This window comes from Ambystoma mexicanum, chromosome 6q (genome assembly GCF_040938575.1).
Source record: "Ambystoma mexicanum isolate Mex_15411 chromosome 6q, UKY_AmexF1_1, whole genome shotgun sequence".
Taxonomy (NCBI): Eukaryota; Metazoa; Chordata; class Amphibia; order Caudata; family Ambystomatidae; genus Ambystoma; species Ambystoma mexicanum.
Window position 1 is genome coordinate 1,112,088,735 of NC_090937.1, and position 16,890 is coordinate 1,112,105,624.

At 46.8% G+C, this 16,890-nt stretch overlaps 1 protein-coding gene across 6 annotated transcripts in view; it reads left to right on the plus strand.

Annotated features, from left to right (window-relative positions):
• FRYL (FRY like transcription coactivator) overlaps positions 1-16,890 on the plus strand; it is a 3,055,992-nt gene that overhangs the window by 1,470,448 nt on the left and 1,568,654 nt on the right. For all 6 annotated transcript variants that reach the window (XM_069631694.1, XM_069631695.1, XM_069631691.1 and 3 more), the window contains one exon: positions 6,568-6,736. In XM_069631694.1, the coding sequence (XP_069487795.1) occupies positions 6,568-6,736 (169 nt within the window). The remainder of the gene's footprint in view (positions 1-6,567; positions 6,737-16,890) is intronic.

Sequence of the window (16,890 nt, forward strand, 5' to 3'; positions counted from 1 at the left end):
GTAGTTCACTCAAGGTTAACACAAGAAAGTTAAATGGGGAGCCCCTAGGGCAACCCAGCAACAACAGGCACGTATTGCCAATAGGTTGACATGATAACCTTAGAAAGACACTATGGAGAGTCTTAAAAATGACACCCATAAAAAGAGTTAAAGATTAGGTGAGTGTGGAAAAAGTTCCCACTCACTGAGGTATTGATGAAAAATATCCCACTAGAAAAGCAAAAAGTTCTGGAGTTGAACCAGGAAAGGAAGATTTACCAGATCTGTGGAAATCTTACCTAACACCTGTCTTCAATTCTTTTTAACATCTATATTTGGGCACTTGTCTGTCTCAACCGCTCCTTCCGTGTCAGGTGTTACTCGTACGCCGACGACACTCAGATCCTGATACGTTTAGATCTAGAGCAGGCTGAGATGGCGTTGTGCCTGAAAGGATGCCTGACTGCTGTCGGTAAGTGGATGAACGACAACTTGATAAAATTAAATGGAGACAAGACAGTCTTGTTGGTGGGGTGCCCTCCTGACCCCTCACTCTGGGTGTTCTCTTTCTTGCCCTTATCTTTTGGCAACCTTCCCAGCCCTACTAAGAAAGTGGAAACTCTAGGTGTGATACTATCAGCATCTCTCTCTATGTAGAATCAGATCGCCACTGTTTGCCAAGCAGTTCACTTTCAGCTTAGAGTCGTGAAGAAAGTACTCCCCCCCCCCCCCCCCCCCCCCCCTGATTCCTGAGCTGCTTCGTCCACGGGTAGTTGCAGCTCTCATACTATCACACCTGGACTATTGTAACTGTTTATATCTGGCTCAACCGAAGGGGCTTATTCTGAGACTGCAGTGTTTACAAAATCTGGCCGCCAGATTGGCTACTGGCTCCCCTTATGGAGCCCATATTTCCCCTGTCCTACGGTCTCTTCATTGGCTCCCTGTGAGCCAACGTATTCGGTTTAAGGCTCTGTGTATCATGCACAGGGAACCGGGCTGTAGATGGCTTGGGAGCTGAATTCCTTCAAGTCAATTTCACAGCTATGTTCCCACTACTGCTGACCTTCCCATTGTGCCATCTTATCGGCGAGCACAGATAGGAGACAGGGCCTTCTCTGTGGCTGCTGCCATTATATGGAATGAGCTTCCTTTCTCCATCAAGAAATTTACCAATCAACTTGCTTTCAGGAAGTCGATGAAGACATTTCTCTTGTGAAAATGGTCTCCTTTTTCTGGCTTGTTCTTCCCATGGTACTCTCTCCTCCCAGCACCAAGATGCCCTCGGACAAATGCTTGCGCTCTACAAAATTCATTAATATAACATAACACCACTGGAGCGTCTAAAGTCAGGGCCAACAACTCCCAAGCCCTCCTTGCATGCTATGACAGAACTTTGGTACAGGTTTGGACCCATGCTTTATTTCCTGGCCATCTTTTAGGAGTGGGAAGTGGAATCTGACCATGCAGTCACGGTCGCCCTGGATATTGCTGCCACCTATTTCCGTCAGATGGGCAATGGGGGTCGCCCTATGCTGTCAAGATCGGCTTGGGCCACAAACTTTGTTGCCTTTCGACTGGGATTACCTTTTCGGCAAGGCAGTGGACGAGTCCCTTACCATCAAGACAGGCACTGACATGGCACGTTCTCTGGGCACACTGCAGCAAAGGAAGACCTTTCGCTTCCAAGAAGGAAGGGTGGCCTGAACTTCCAACGAGGTGTATACAAACTGTTTCCAGGCCTATAGGGGAGGTACCCAGCGTCATTGTCCGCAAACCTCCAGGACTCAGACGCATATGAAAGCCTGAGCCCCCACCTTAGCACCCCAGTGAAATGCCAGCTATCTCAGTTTCCCGGCATGTGGTGCAACATCTCCACGGACAAATGGATGCTCTAAGTCATCGAGCAGGGACACTCTGGCATTCCAAGAAAAGTGCCCCTGCATTCCTACTGTGATGAGACGAGAACATCACAGTGCCCAAATTGTTTAGGAAGTTCAGGCCATGCTGCTAAAAGGGGCAATAGAACCTGTCCCTCTGCAGCTTTAGGACTCCCGGGTGTACTCCAGATACTTTCGGTATGCAAGAAGTCACGCAGGTGGAGGCCCATCCTGGACTTGCATCTTCTCAGTAAATTCCTGAAGTCCCAAAAGTTCAGGATGATCAGATTCTCAGAACGTGCTCAGCCAACTGGAAGAGGGAGATTTCCTGGCAACGCTATATCTGGAAGATATTTCCACATCCCCATTCACCCAGAACATCAGAAGTTCCTAAATTTCATTGTAGAAGGAAGACTTTACCAATTCAAGGCGTTACCCTTTGGCCTGAAATCAGCCCAAGCGTGTTCACCAAGTGCCTAGCCCCAGTAGCAGCGTTCCTTCATCGGAAGGGAATGTATGTCTATCCCTAGATGGACTATTGGCTTGTCCGCTCTCGTTCTCACACCGAGGTGGCATAGCATACAGCGGAGAGGGTCTGGACTCTAACCCTCAACTGGGATTCTCCCTAAACTATCCCAAATCCTGCATGGTGCCGTTCCAAAACACTCTGTTCCTGTGAGCCCGACTAACCAGTCTCGTCCCTGGCGGCCCTATTGGAAGAAAGGATACGTGTCATCCTAGGTAAGGTCCAAATGCTATCCTCCTTCGGGAGTGGTGAAAATGCTATCCTCCTTCGGGAGTGGTGACTGTCCAGTCCATCAGGTCCTTCTTAGGTATGATGTCTTCCTGCATTCCTCTTTGTAGGTTGCACATGAGACCTCTTCAAGAGTTTCTGGATGCCAGGTAGAAGCCGACCTCTGGGTCATGGAGTCATGGAGCGACGAGATAGTCCTCAATCTAATCTTCAGGCAAGCCCTGTGGTGGTGGTCCATTCACCTTCACATCTCGCGAGGGGCTTCCTTCAGGACCCCGGTCCATCGTGAAACGGTCACTACCAACGCCCATCTGGAAGGTTTGCGGCGCCGACTCTGGCCAACTGTACTCCAAGGGACTATGGCGCACAGAAGAGAAGGCATTTCATATCAACATCCTGGAACTGCAGGCTTTTTTTTGGCTCTTGTCTTTCAAGCCGCAGCTTTTGGGGAAAGTGGTCAGGATGTTCGGACAAAATCTGCTTCCTCTTTTTCAAAGGGTGATCCTTTCACCAATACACCATGTCCGGTGGGGGCGGAGGTAATCCTACCTTAGGAAAATTAACAGAAATACTTAGAGCAGAAGTAGTTTGTATCCAAGCAGTCAAATTCCTGACATTTCTGTTCCTGCAGCTTACCTCAGTCCTCTCAACTTGAAGTTTGTAAGATGCTTGAGCATAGCGGGTAGTGTTGCATGGCTTCATCCTTCGATTCCTGTGACATCCTCCTAAAAATACTGCTCCCACCCTCAGTCCCACTACTTTTGAAATACATCAGTGATTCCCTGGCAAAAGCAGTTATCTAACTTGTGCCAATCACAGAGCGGGGCAAAGCTTGGTACTCAGTAAATATTTTATTGACAATGGGGGTCTGATTCCCCTCTTGAATCTGCAGCTTTTGAACAAATCCTGTACAATGACAGTTCACAATGGTCACATTCGCAGATCCTCTAGGCCTGCAAATTGCAGTATTGGTTTGTATCACTGTACCTTTTGAATGCATATTTCCATGTGCCTGTCCTCTCAATGCACAGGAGGGTCCTGGTTGTGAAAACCAATTTCCGATTGTGTCTGCCATTTTCACCCTTCCGCCCCACAGACTTTCACCATGCTGCGGTCAGTGTTGGCTGTACATCTCCAGAGGAAAAAAGCCCATGTCTCCCCTAGTCTAGATAACTGCTCATCTGAGCACGTATTGAAGAGCTAGTTTCAGACCATCTGCAAAGTTTGGGCTTCTCCCAGAAATTAAAATAGTAACACTCCAATCCTTTCCATTTTCTTTAATTCTTTGGAGCAACCCTGGACACTCGCTTGGGCAGAGCCTTTTCTCCCGAGTACAGAGTGAGCAGAAAGGAAGAGACTTCAAGGAATTAGATGAGGTCCTAGGATGTAATGGGAGCAATAGAAGAAGGGAAAGCGGTGTAAGGCTTCACATTAAGATGTCTACCTTTTTGGTAGTCAAAGAGAAAGGTACCTGGCCAGGGTAAAGTTTGAGGCAGCAATAAAGTGACAATTTGAAGGGGCTTGATGGCAGGTTAGATTTTTGGCTTTTTGGATTTTATTGAGCCAATTCTGGATTTCATTTTCTCTGATTTTGTCGCCCACTGTCCTTGTTTTCCTTCTCTCTAGCACCATGCCCTTGTGCTTACCCTTCACTTGCGTGCTCTTCACCCATCGCTCTGAGGAAAGACCGTGGGTTGTATCACCCGCTCCTGGCAGTCTTTCCCCTGTTTTTTGGTAGCTTTGCAACGACATCCCTGTTGGGTGTGTTGATACTCTTCGCGCAGCTTGTATCTACTCCCTCATTCGTGATCTGATTCTCTGCCTCCCTCACCTGGTAGACAAACTGATACACCTTCCATGCACCACAACTTAGCATAGTGGCATTCTCCCCTACTATGCCCCTTTTCCTAGCCAGCTGTCTTGACTCTGTACTGTATCTTTACCTCCTGCTTCCCTTCATCTCTGAACGTTTGTTATTTACAGCAGTAATCATTATCTCTCATCTACCGCCTACCTTGGGAAGGAAGGAATCAACTAAGTATCCATTATCCAGTATAAGAGTACTGGCTTTGAGAACCAAGACTGGGGAAGATGGCCACTACTTCCTCTATATTTAAAAGGTGGACTTACTGGTGGGACAGGGTACTGTCACATGAAGGTAGTTCCTCAACTATCTCGTCAAGAAAAGTGTTCCCTACTTTCCCTGTTAAGTGATTCCCACCTTCCCTCAAGTGTCTGCACTGAAGGCTGTGTATGCAGAGTCTGTGAATTGGACCCTAGGGAAGAAGGGGTAGGGCTGGTATCTGGTACTCCTCTCAGCTTGACCATGCCAACAGCCTGCAGTGGCCTAGTCTGCTTCTGTTTCTCCAGATTGCAAATCATTGTTCGAAATGAAGAAAAAAAAAACACTGGTTGCCACCTACTATTGCCGCTTTCTAGGCCTTGTCTTCCTGTTGGCCTCCCTATTTTGGATTGCTTCACTTTCTTTATTGTTGATCTGATGCTTTCAAATTGTCTAAGTGTACCTCCTGCTTGTCGGTCTGTAGTTCTCTTGCTCTTTAAACTGCACAATGGCGTTCTTGATTCATGTGGTTCTCGTGACTCACTTCCTGCTCTGTGCTGCTCTGCGTTATCCTACTTTGGCTCCCAGAGGATGATCTCTCTCCACTTAGGCACTCCTGTCACTGCCTGTATGCTTTCCTCTGCAAATACATTCTGTAAAATGGCTCACGGAGATCCCCACTCGTGAGAGTAGACTTGCAAGCTCCAGAAGCAATGTTGATTTCTCTGCTCTTCTCACATTCAAGTCCTGTCTTGCTCGCCTTGGTGTACACCATGACAATACAGGGTCCCAGGGGATTCCTCTTCAATTCTTTTGATTTGGAGTAGTCTGATCACTTCCACCTATGCACTTCTTTATCCCTCCTTTTGAGGTTCTTCTGAGGAAAATTACCCTATGTGTTGCCAAAGCACCTAGGATATCTGCATGGGATAGTTTTTCCTCGAGGGTGCATGTATGCAGCAGGGACCAGGTATCTCCTATAGCGTAAATGTTTTTTAGTCCTGTCCTCTGAGGTGCAGCACTCCGGTCTGGCATTGACCAGATGATTGGCGGGGGTTCTGCTGCTCCCACCCTGTATCGTATCGTGTCGGGTAGCTCATGGCTCTGCCAATGACTTTGTAGGCTGGCTTTCATAGACTACAATTCCCACTCTGATTTAAGACAAAGGTAGGGAGCTGAATTCATTTTAGTACCCTAAAATTTATTTTTGAAAATCGAGGATAAAGTGGCTTTGGCCTCCTATCCTACATCCTTAAACATTGTTTCAGGTTATGTCAAAGTTTTGATGAAGTAGTTGGAGTACTGTTACTCTTGCTAATTGTGGTACACTGGTATAATGAGGAGAAGATATGATGGGTTATTTATAACGCACTTCATACCCGGAGGTTTCTAAGCGCGGACCCAGGGATCGAAACTGTCGTCTTGTTTCCAAGGCGAGCACGTTGCCCCTGGGCTATCCTCCTGAGGCCAAATAGCAGTGTCGCGCACCAAAAAAGGTAGTGTTGCATTAAGTGTAACTTTGCACTAATTCAGCTGCAACGTGATTGAGCTTCCATTGGAAAGTGGGGCAGCCTTTTTTGGAATGGAGTAGTTTTGTTTCCAACGGGTTGCTAATGACACCTCATCCACTACAAATGTTTTGGGGGCACTAATACATTATTTCTGTAACCTTTTTGAAGCATTTACATCAAGGAATATGCAATCATTCGGTTACAAAGGACTGTGTTGAAGTAAACGGCCCTTGGCAAACACAACTTTAAATTGGGCAACCATATCAGAATGTGAATTGTTTTCTGCCTTCATATATACACTTTTACGTTCATGATGAGTTTGGCTGTTTACTCTGGAAAAACTTCTTTACTTCTTTATTTCTTTTAATGTTTTTTTTACAGATCCTGGAACCCAAGATCTTTCGATATGCTCACAAGCTAGAAGTTCAGAGAACAGATGGGATTTTAAGTTATCCATCACCTTTGCCTCATCTCTATTCAGTCTCATATTATCAGCTGTCAGAGGAACTGGCCAGAACGTATCCGGAATTAACACTTGCAATCTTCTCAGGTATTGTTTTAAATTTGACTGGTATATTTTGAGGGTAATTGTTGATCTACCTTGCTTGTCCTTTTTCCCTTTTGCCATGCTTTGTTGAAAGTCTGCATCCCTGCTGCTGGAACTGTAGAACTATTTAGCTGAGTATTGCAAATTGTAAAAGAGGGCCCAGATGCATGTGTGAGATTGCGGTCACTTTGCCCTGCAACTGTTTGTTTATTTCTTTTACCCAGTCATGTTTCTATACTTTTCAAAAATAGGAATATTTTTTAGCTGTCCTGTAACTCAAATGTGAAAAGGATATTTATTACTCTGAATATTCCTGTTTGTAATGCCACCCTTCCGGTAATTTCTACAAATTTGATTAGGCAGCGATTTCGGGACCTTTTGTAGCATAGTATTCAAAGGAAAAAGGCATGCCTCCAGTGATTGGGTCCGGCGCACCAGTGGTCTGATTTGGAATAGTGACAAGGTCCTAAATAGGGCAATTTGGGCTTGTTTTTTCAAATACAAAAAAATATTCTGTGTGCAGCGACTGCAACAGTGTTATGTTTACTCTTTTTTAAAGAAGATTACAAAAAAACACAATGGATTTTTTTGTTTTACCATACAATGGGTTTTAGGTCTTCTTAAACTGTAATCCCACATATATTGTGAGAAGGTTGTAAATAAAGCATCCAACATCTCAGATGGCAACTCAGAGGTGCCCACTATTATGAGTACCAATGTTCCTTCAGGGCCTGTCACAGGGACTTCTCTTAAGGAAATGTTAATAAAGCCTTGGTGCCCAATTGATTTCCCAAGCATCACTTAACGTCTGCACGAAGTGAGGGTTTTAGGTTGTCTTCAGGCCCCAATGCTTGAGAATTCCTTCTCGGTCCCTGTGTGCAAAGGCTTTTATTACACAGGGGTGGCCGAATTACACTCCCTGGACCCCAGTAAAGTCTCAGCCGCAATGCAACGAAATGGAAACATGGCTGTGCAGGGGACTGCTGCATAGAGAATGCACTGCGTGCAACAGCATGTTTGGAGTCGTCTCGTGCTGCAAGTGGAGCAGAAGAATCCTACCAGTGAACCACAGAGGAATGAGGTAGGCGGTAGAGTGGATCAGTGACGCCATGGGTGGCATGGGGAGAGCAAGAATCGCTAATAGTGACCAGAAATCCTTCTTTCTGCTTGGCAGAGCTGTTGAGAACGTTCCATAAAGGTTTGCAATGCTCAAAAAGAATATTCAACAATGTCTTGCTTTTCCACTCAAATGGTCCTCACGTTGAGTTTAACATTACCCCACTTTGCCAGATAGATTTTGACCACTCCAGACCCACTTGTAATGTCAGGACTTTCCATTCTTTAAAAATGCTTTTTTTCAGTTTCGTAACATTCTTCTTCTTGCAGTAGCTGATGCAACTGCTAGCCACTGGCTTGCTGATTAGACTTGTCAAGTATCAGCCCTAGTGTATGATCTATTTTCCACAGCACTTTTTGCCAAAAAGCATGTACCTTTGGACAGTCCCATGTCGTATGCATGCGCTTCCCTTTTTTGATTACTGTCACTCATTTATCCTAAGTGCCTCCGTTCTTTTGATTATTGCTCGATACCAGTGTGATCCGTGCAATAACCATTATGAAATCCATCTTGAAGGTAGGCCTCTAGCACCGAAGGACCAATTTTAGTTGTTTGGCCATTTTTCTGCATCCCCCAGCTCTTTCGTCCAGGATTCAAGTCTGGTGGCCAGCCTCTTGTCTCATCTAGTGATATGCTGTAAACCTTAGATATTGCTTTTTTTACCTTGGGAGAAGTGGAGAACATCTGAACTAGTGAGTCCTGGGCCATTTTCCCGGCCTAACTGCAGTACTTCATTTAGGCAGTTACGTAGCTGTAGATCTCCGTCTCGCCTCAGCAAATCATATATTCATGTGAGGTTTTCAAGGAACTCTAATGTATTGTTATAAAACATTGACCCACATACATCATGCCTGTGTTTAGTTGGTCTCTCCCTAGGAAATGTTTATCAATGTGGAGCCTGCTATTCCATATTGGAGAGCCAGTGGATATAGCCGGCCGTCAACTCGCCTTTTGGTTAATTGCATTATCCCACAGGTTCCTCATTTTGATAGATTATCCCCACAGCATTGGTTGCTCAGAAAATCTCGACAGGGGGTGTAGTGCGGCTCGACATCTGCGATTGTCTTTAAGGCGTTGCCACTCCCCCTACCTCAGTTCTTATTGTCCATCTGCTGTTCAGAACACGTCTCACTCATTCAATTTCAACTGCATCAGAATGTCCGGGGCCAAGTAGTCAGTATTTTTTTTTTTAAACCTTATTTATTTTACTTGACACAGCAACATAGAGTAAGCGGTGAATGACGATTACAATTACAGTAATATGTAGCAGTCAGGATTTAAAACTCAGATGTCCTCACAGACCCAGACAATATTTGTACGTGGTGTCTAGTTGTGGAATATGAAACAGAGCAATGTGCTTTCTGTCAATCGAACCTGAAGGTCGTAAGCGAATGCCTTTCAAAGTTGCTGCTAGAGGTGCCCCCATGGAAATCGCCACCTAGATCGGCTAGCAAGTCCTTAGGTCCAGATACCAAGGGGCCTACTCCTGAGGAAAAAGATAGGGACCGTAAAAAGTCTCTTGCGCAACAATTCCCATCACTCTTCATCCTTGTCCCCTCATAAAAAGCACAGGCACAACTCCAATTCGCCGGGTCAAAGTTGTTTTTCCTACCCTTCTAAAGGGGCTTTGAGGAAGGAATGAAGGGAATTTGAAACTCAAATGATGCACATTTTAGAGAAGGCTATGACAGGTACTGTTCAGGCCTTGACACTGTCAACAGTTATGGCACCAACTGTGCCCAGTTTGTCCGGTGTGCAGGTACATGAAAAACAAAGTTTCAAAACCCTTAAGATTGACCTCGACCAAAGCACAGTTTACTCCGACTCTGACTGCGTCGGCGGAAGCATCCACTGTCATCATTGTACCGCCACCCCCCCCAGGACAGACCACCCTTGACATTGAGTCAGTTGCAAGAGTCCAGGATGGACTTTTCCAGATCCATGCAGACAATTTCTGACGTTTAAGGGAGCCCTCATTTATTTTGGGATGGGAGTCCTTGGTAGGGACAGACATGGACTGACTTCCCGATTTCATGACCAACCAGGCAGAATTGCTTGAGGTGGCATAGAGTTTGCACAGCGCAACTGAGCTGCATACGTCCCTGAATGTCGAAATGCAGCAGGCAACCCAATACGCACACCCTCAACTCCAATACAGCAAGGAGATTGAGAAAGTTGTCAGCCTGAGCACTCCATCAAAACTACTCCAGCAGTATGAATTAATGGACATACTGGACAAGGGTCCACAATTGGAAAGCCTTCTCAATTAACACACCCATTGACCCGGTCATGCAATTATGGCACCAGCCATGCCCATTGTTGATGGCAAGCTCAAGAAGTACAAGCCATCAAGGGGTCATCTTCCCATTCCTCACAGCGCTTTCAAGGAACTGGTGGTTGAGGTTGTGACGGTGTACTCAAGCCTTTGACTTCTAATCAACCTACAGACAGATCCGGAAGAAAATTGACGCCTTAGCCAAGAAGGTTTTCGCTTCTGGAAGTATGACCTTAAAGGTCATTAAGACTTCCTTTGTCAGATATTCCCATATCTTTTGTCGGACTTTCTTGGAGGCCCCAGATCATTTCCCCGAGCGGGAGGTTAAGAACGGTTTTCTAAATATCAATGTTGGTAAGGAGATGGTGGACTCTACTCGGCAGGCTTCGGAGGTCGATCAGCACCTCAGTGGTGTTTTATTTATTTTTAAATCTGTGCATAGGCATATATGTATCAACAGTTGTCTCAACAATTGTACATCAAGCAAGGATGCTAAAATTCCAGTAGTGCAGATTGAATAATAACAGGCCGAATAGCATTTCCATAACTCAAAATATGACAAGAAGAGAAACATTTGAGCATGTTCACAGACAATATTCATGCAACGGTGGTAAAGGATGGGGAAGAGATACTGTATAACATCACATGCTGGAGCCAACTTGTGAGGTCCATTCCGCTCACAAACGTACACATTTTCCCCTCAAACAATTGTACAGACACCATATTTCACTTAGAGTGCTCTCATCAGAATGGCTAAACGTCGTCCGCAGAAGGGCATTCCAAGTTTCGATGCTTGCTGTATGTTCCCTAAAGGCACTCTTATGATAAGTCATTTATAACGTACCTGTACACAAGTGTTTCTAGACAAGACAAGGGAGGGAAGGCGAGAGGGAGGACAAGACAAACAATCTTACTAGAACGTGTGCCATTCACATTTCGCACCTAGAAACACTTGTGTACAGGTGTGTTATAAATTACTTATCATATCAAGTGTGAGAACGAGAAGTGCAAAAGGAAAGGGAGAGGGGGTGTGGGGGGGGGGTGAAAGAGTGCAGCGGAGAGGGGATGGGGAAAACAGGGCAGCAATGCTCGAAGTCCAGCCAGGACAGCACGTCTTTTGGTAGTGCAAGGAGAACAAGGGACTGTAGGGTTACAGTTACAGCCCCTGAGTGCATGTTCGGCCCGGAGGCAGTGCAAGGGTGACTAATCAAGAAAGAGTCTGGTACCCAGTGAGACTCTGAGGTTAGCCAAGCAACCAGTCGGTGCAGCAGACAGGTAGATTAGCAGGGAAGGGAGGGAGGGAGAGAAAAAATAAAGTAGAGGAGAAGAGGAAAGTTTTGAGCTGCTTCCGGAACTTCAGGTGGTCTGGCTCAAGTTTGAGAAGTGCAGGGAGGCCATTCCAGAGGGAGGCACCTGCAGAGGAGAGAGATCTACGTTTCCCCACCCACCCACCCCCCCCCCCCCACTGTGCCTGGAGAAAAGTCTAACCCTTAGAGAGTTGGAGGTAGCTGAGCAAAGAGCTCGAGAAGGAAGGAATTTTGGAAGAGAGCGTTGGATGTAGTGTGGGCCCTGGCCCCAGAAAGCCTTGTGGAAAATGCAAAGTGTCTTGAACTTGATCCTTGTAGCCACCGAGAGCCAGTGGAGAGATTTCAGGGCTGGAGCGATACAGTCCCTGGGCTTGAGGCCAGGGATGAGTCTCACAGTACTGTTCTGGATAAGTTGCAGAGGCCGGAGAGTAGAGGAAGGCAGATTGAGAAATAGGCTGTTGCAGTAGTCCAGCCTAGAGAGAACCAGGGCTCTGCAGACAGTGAGCTTCTGGGGCGGGGGTGAGAAATGGTAGAGTCCCTTTGAGGAAGTAAAGATGGTAGTGGGACTTCTTGGCACCGTCTGAAATGTGAGGAGAGAAAGAGAGAGTGGAGTCGAAGATTGACACCAAGGTTTGTCCCTCGCAGGAAGGCAAAGGGAGAGGGCCCAAGGCAGGGCGGCCAGAGTGAGGGGGGAAGCAGGGGTCCCAATAAGAAGGATCTCTGTCTTACTGGCATTAAGGTAGAGATCGTTGGAGGCGCACCAAACATGAATCGCGGATAGACAGTTGGGAATGAGCGAGAGGAGGCGGCTGAGGGGAGCCCGAAGGAAATAGGAGTTTCATCCGCATAACTCTGAAAGTTAGTGGAAAAGGTAAATGTTAAGCAGAAACCAACCTGTGCAGTTCCCTTAGGGACCACTGCAAAAGGCTTAAGACTACAGGTGTTGGCAGTAAACCTAATTGGTAGCAGTCTGTACCACCCAGATTTACCTGGTAGCTGTGTCTAAGCTGCCAGACTTCTCTCAAGAAGAGTTAGACAGTATATAGAGTATACAATATGGGTACCAAAATACAGTAGAACAAGCAAACACTGACCAGAACTTTGGTATCAAGTATATAATTATTTATTTAAACACACACTTAGAAACACTCTAGCACTATTATTTAAGTAAGTTCAAAAACACAGTCACTATTATCATATGTACATCCCTTATTCCTTATTAGACAAGTCTTAGTTAAAACCACTTATTTCCAGACAGAGGTGAGCGCTTAACTAAAGATGACACTCCAATAAGTTTAAGAAAAAGGGAGGGAAAGGGCAGAAATTTGGAACAGCACACAACACAACCCTTCAGAAGCACTTAGCAAGGCAGGAAAGTCAAAGTCTACTTGTGAGCAAAAAGTTCAGAGGCTAGGCTCCCTCTTGGAGAGAGTAGAACACCAATGCGCCCAAGATCACACAGTTTAAAAGGCTTGGAGAGTCTTGCAGAGAGTTCAGAGAGGGATCAGTACAGTTTAGAAAAGTTCAGTTAGCCAGCCTGGGGCCAACCCAAGTGGTAAATTGAGGCTTTAAGAGTCACCCCACACAGACCGTTGCGAGGGAGGCCAGGCGGACACAGTACCTTTTAAAGTGGAGAGGATCCTCCAGCGGGAGCAGTTGTTCCCGGCAGCGTGTGCAAGTCGCGGCGACGTCCAGAGGAAGAGATGATCTCGACGTGGAGGAAGGCTGAAGGTCGTTACACTGCCAGGGAAGAAACCAGCCGCAGAGTTCTCCGGTTAAAAGGTACTACCCTTTTATTCGCGGTAGTGGAGAAAACGTGGTATCCCGGTTGCTGGGGTCCTTGGCACAGGCAAGGCGGCCACGAGATGATCCGGGAAGGCGAAAAGGCGGGCACACTGGTTATCCCCACCAGTCAAAGGAAGAAGACTCTTCGGATTGAAGATCTCCTCTGTCGTCAGGAAAAGTGGTGAGACGGTTCAGCAGAGCTCCACCGGTGGTGTCGTCGTTGCAGGTCGGCTCAGCTTCTCCCTCTTCGGATTCTTTGGTCCTGTGGCGACGTCTGAAGTCCCAGTCCCCAAAGCCCTGCTTTTATGCAGAAAACCCCCATTTATCAGTCCTAGCTGTCACTCAAACATGCTGGGCCAATCACACCAGAGTGCGACTTGAGTTGCAGAAGCAACTCAGTCCAGGGTGCCTAAACCCCCTCCCATACCCCCTGTGGTACCCAGACAGAGTGGCACCACTTTTGGAGGCTTCTGTGGAGAAGCCCGCCAAAAAGTGGAACAAAGGGCTCGACTTGGGTTGGAGTCACAGAAGCGAACACAAACGCCATTTTGGAACCGAGTTTCGGCAAAAAATACCAACCGGTGAATTTATATTAATTTAATAAACCGGCGGTATGTTCGAGGCTATATTAAAAAGTGGTAGCCTCGAACAATGGGAAAATCCCATAGGAATATATTCGCGGTCCAATATAAAAAGTAGTATCCACTGCCACCAGCCAAAACTCGGTCGGGGGGGGACTGGACAGTGCCCCCTCGAACAGACCCCGGGGCAATCGAATTACCCCGACCAGTACGTCCTCAATATGATGGTTTGTACTGGTTCTGTTCACAATTTAAGACTAGTAAAGCCAATGGTGACTTTACATGCCCTGGGAGACAGTAGTCAGTCCCAGGGTATGGAGTCTATATTTGGGGGTCGCTACACCACCCCTGGGTTACTTCACGGAGGGTGCTGTGTAACCCACATACCAAAAACACATGAAGCCCTATGGGGTAAAGGACCCCATAGCCCATAAAACACATACAAAGTCAAAGGAACACCTCAAATCATGTCTAAGAGTGGGAGAAAAAGAGTCTCGCTCTTAGCAGGAGAAAAAAATAAACCCCAAAAATCCAGCAAAGCTGCTGGGGGACTCACTAGGTTTGGGAAATTAGCCTTAACAGAGAATTCTCCCTAACAGTAAAGATCAAGTAGAGGTTGAAAAACCAGGGTGTGAGGATGGAGCCCTGGGGAGCGCCACCGGTAGAGAGAGAGAGAGAGAGAGAGAGAGAGAGAGAGAGGTGGTGGAGATAAAGGGACCAAGTTGGACCTGGGAGGGGTGGTCCAAGAGGAATGAGGTCAGCCATTCCAGGCCCTGATCCGTAATGCCAAGGTGCTCACAGAGTCGATTTATCAGGGTGGTGTGGTTGACAAAGCAGAGGAAAGATCAAGGAGGATTAGGACAGAAGGAATGCTGGAATCGAGGTTAGAGAGTGGATCTTCACAGGTCCTTGCCTCTGGCAGTTCTGAAGACAGACTGATGGTCATGGAGACAATCAACAACGGCCCTATACCAATCTGCAGATTTTGCTGCAGACCACTTCTTTATATCCCCCACACAATGCATACAACAAGCCAGTACTTTGCTTCCATGACATGGCTATTCTTTTTTTAGCGAATACACAGGCCAGGTACATTAGTTTAACCATATGCCTAACATTCTTTGTCTGCAAGTAAATACCCAACAGGCACTCTGACTGGGTCCATTGTTACCTGCTTACTCCGGCTCTTTAGAGCACCTGTCTAATTTGCTTCCAGAAAAACTGGGTGGTCGGGCATTGACAAAAAATGTGTACGATGTCTGCCGGTTCAATGCCGGACCATGGGCAGACTGGGGCCGCCAGTTTGTTAAATCTCACAAGCCTATGTTACGCCAAATCTCATATCGGTCGGGATCAGGCCTTTTTGCTGAATATCCAGTTTAAACTTCTCGACATGGCATTTCATGGCGAGCATATGTTTGGACTGAAGACTGATGAATCTCTCACTCAAAGTTTAAGGACTGTAAACTAGCAGCAAAGTCATTGGGTTTGGCAATACAGAAAACAGCCAAGCAGACTTTCTCCTTCGGCTAAAGAAGAAGAGGCTTCAGACGATACACTCCCTTTGTGAGGACACAGTTGCCACAGTCCAAACAAGGGCAAAGAAAGGTCTTGTGCCGCTGGTGGGTTAGAAGGTGTTCAGGCCAATCTTCTACGTCCTGTGCAGCACCGGCAACGTAAACACCACTTTGAGTTCTCCAACACACTCTGGTTGGAGAGCGAGTTTCCAGGTTCTTGAAAAAGTGGAAGGAGGTTACTTTCGCCTGAGTCTTCCAGTTGATGTTACTAGAGTACTGCCTGCCCTTCCTCAGAAGGTCGCCAGATAGATCAACACCTCTTCCTTGGCAGCCAGAACCCAAACTCCAGGAGGAACTCCAAGCTATTCTCTTGAATAGCACAGTGGAAGAGGTACCAATCGGGGAGTGAAGTATGGGCTGGTACTTATGCTACTTCCTGGTGCCCAAGAAAGGGAGAGAACACCGTCCCATCCTGGACCTCAATGCTTTAAACAAGTTTCTGAGGCAGGGCAAGTTCAGGATGGTGACACTGAAGAAATTCTCCAGACTCTACAAACCCAGGACTGTTTGGTGTTCCCCACAGCAGATTTCGAGATATTTCGAGGATACTTGCTCACTGGTGCACAGCCTGGGCTTCTCCTTGAATTTGCAAAAGACTCGCATTACACCACCTCATAGGGTAGTACATCAAAGCAGTCCTAGATACTCTGGTGGGAACCCCCTCCCACCTCTCTGAGGATGGTCACCAGCATCGGACAGATGGTCAAGCTATTTCTGGACTCCACCAGCTTTCCTCCATTTCGTAGTGCTCATAGCCTCCTACAGACAGTGCAGTAAGGTATGCGGGTGACCGGAGAGGTGCTGAAAAGTAGATGGGGGCACGAGCTGGAAAATGTGTTTGGGACTATGCAACTGTGAGAGAAATTGTTGATTGTACGTGGACTTGACTAAGGCTTTGCAGGAGAGTGAACTGAGCCTACAAAGTGGGAAACTAAAGTCAGAAGTGCAGGAAGACCCGCTGTCATGGTGCATGCTCCAAAACACTTGGAGCTGGCAGGCCTTTCCAAGTCACTGACCCCCATCAGGGCTTATAAAGCCCCAAAGGGTAGTGCAAGAACTTACTGGACTCATTTGTTGGTGCCAGGCTCATAATTTTCCATCTGGTAATGCACTACATGGGACTACATACAGCCCAGTGAAAGGGGGCTGAGTCATCTGGCTTATCCTGGGTGTGGCTGTGGGACTACTTTACCTGTGATTGCAGAAAGAGGCTGGAGGGACTATTTTATTGGAACTACTTACAAGGCTATTTAAACCACACCATACCGACAGAACATGCTTTGCGTTATTCTGCACTCCTGCAGCGTAACGCTCACTCTGTCTGCTTAGCTACAGTACCTGAACGCCAGCAGCAACGCCCGTTCTGAAATTTCCGTCCATCGGAACCTGAGAACAGAAGAGAAGAAGAAAGAAACAGAAATTAATGCTGAGTTTTCGACCTTACCTGAAGGATTCCATCCGAGCGGCCGCTCCTACAGCTGCTCTTCAGTTCGCCGCACCTGCAGAAAAGAAAGC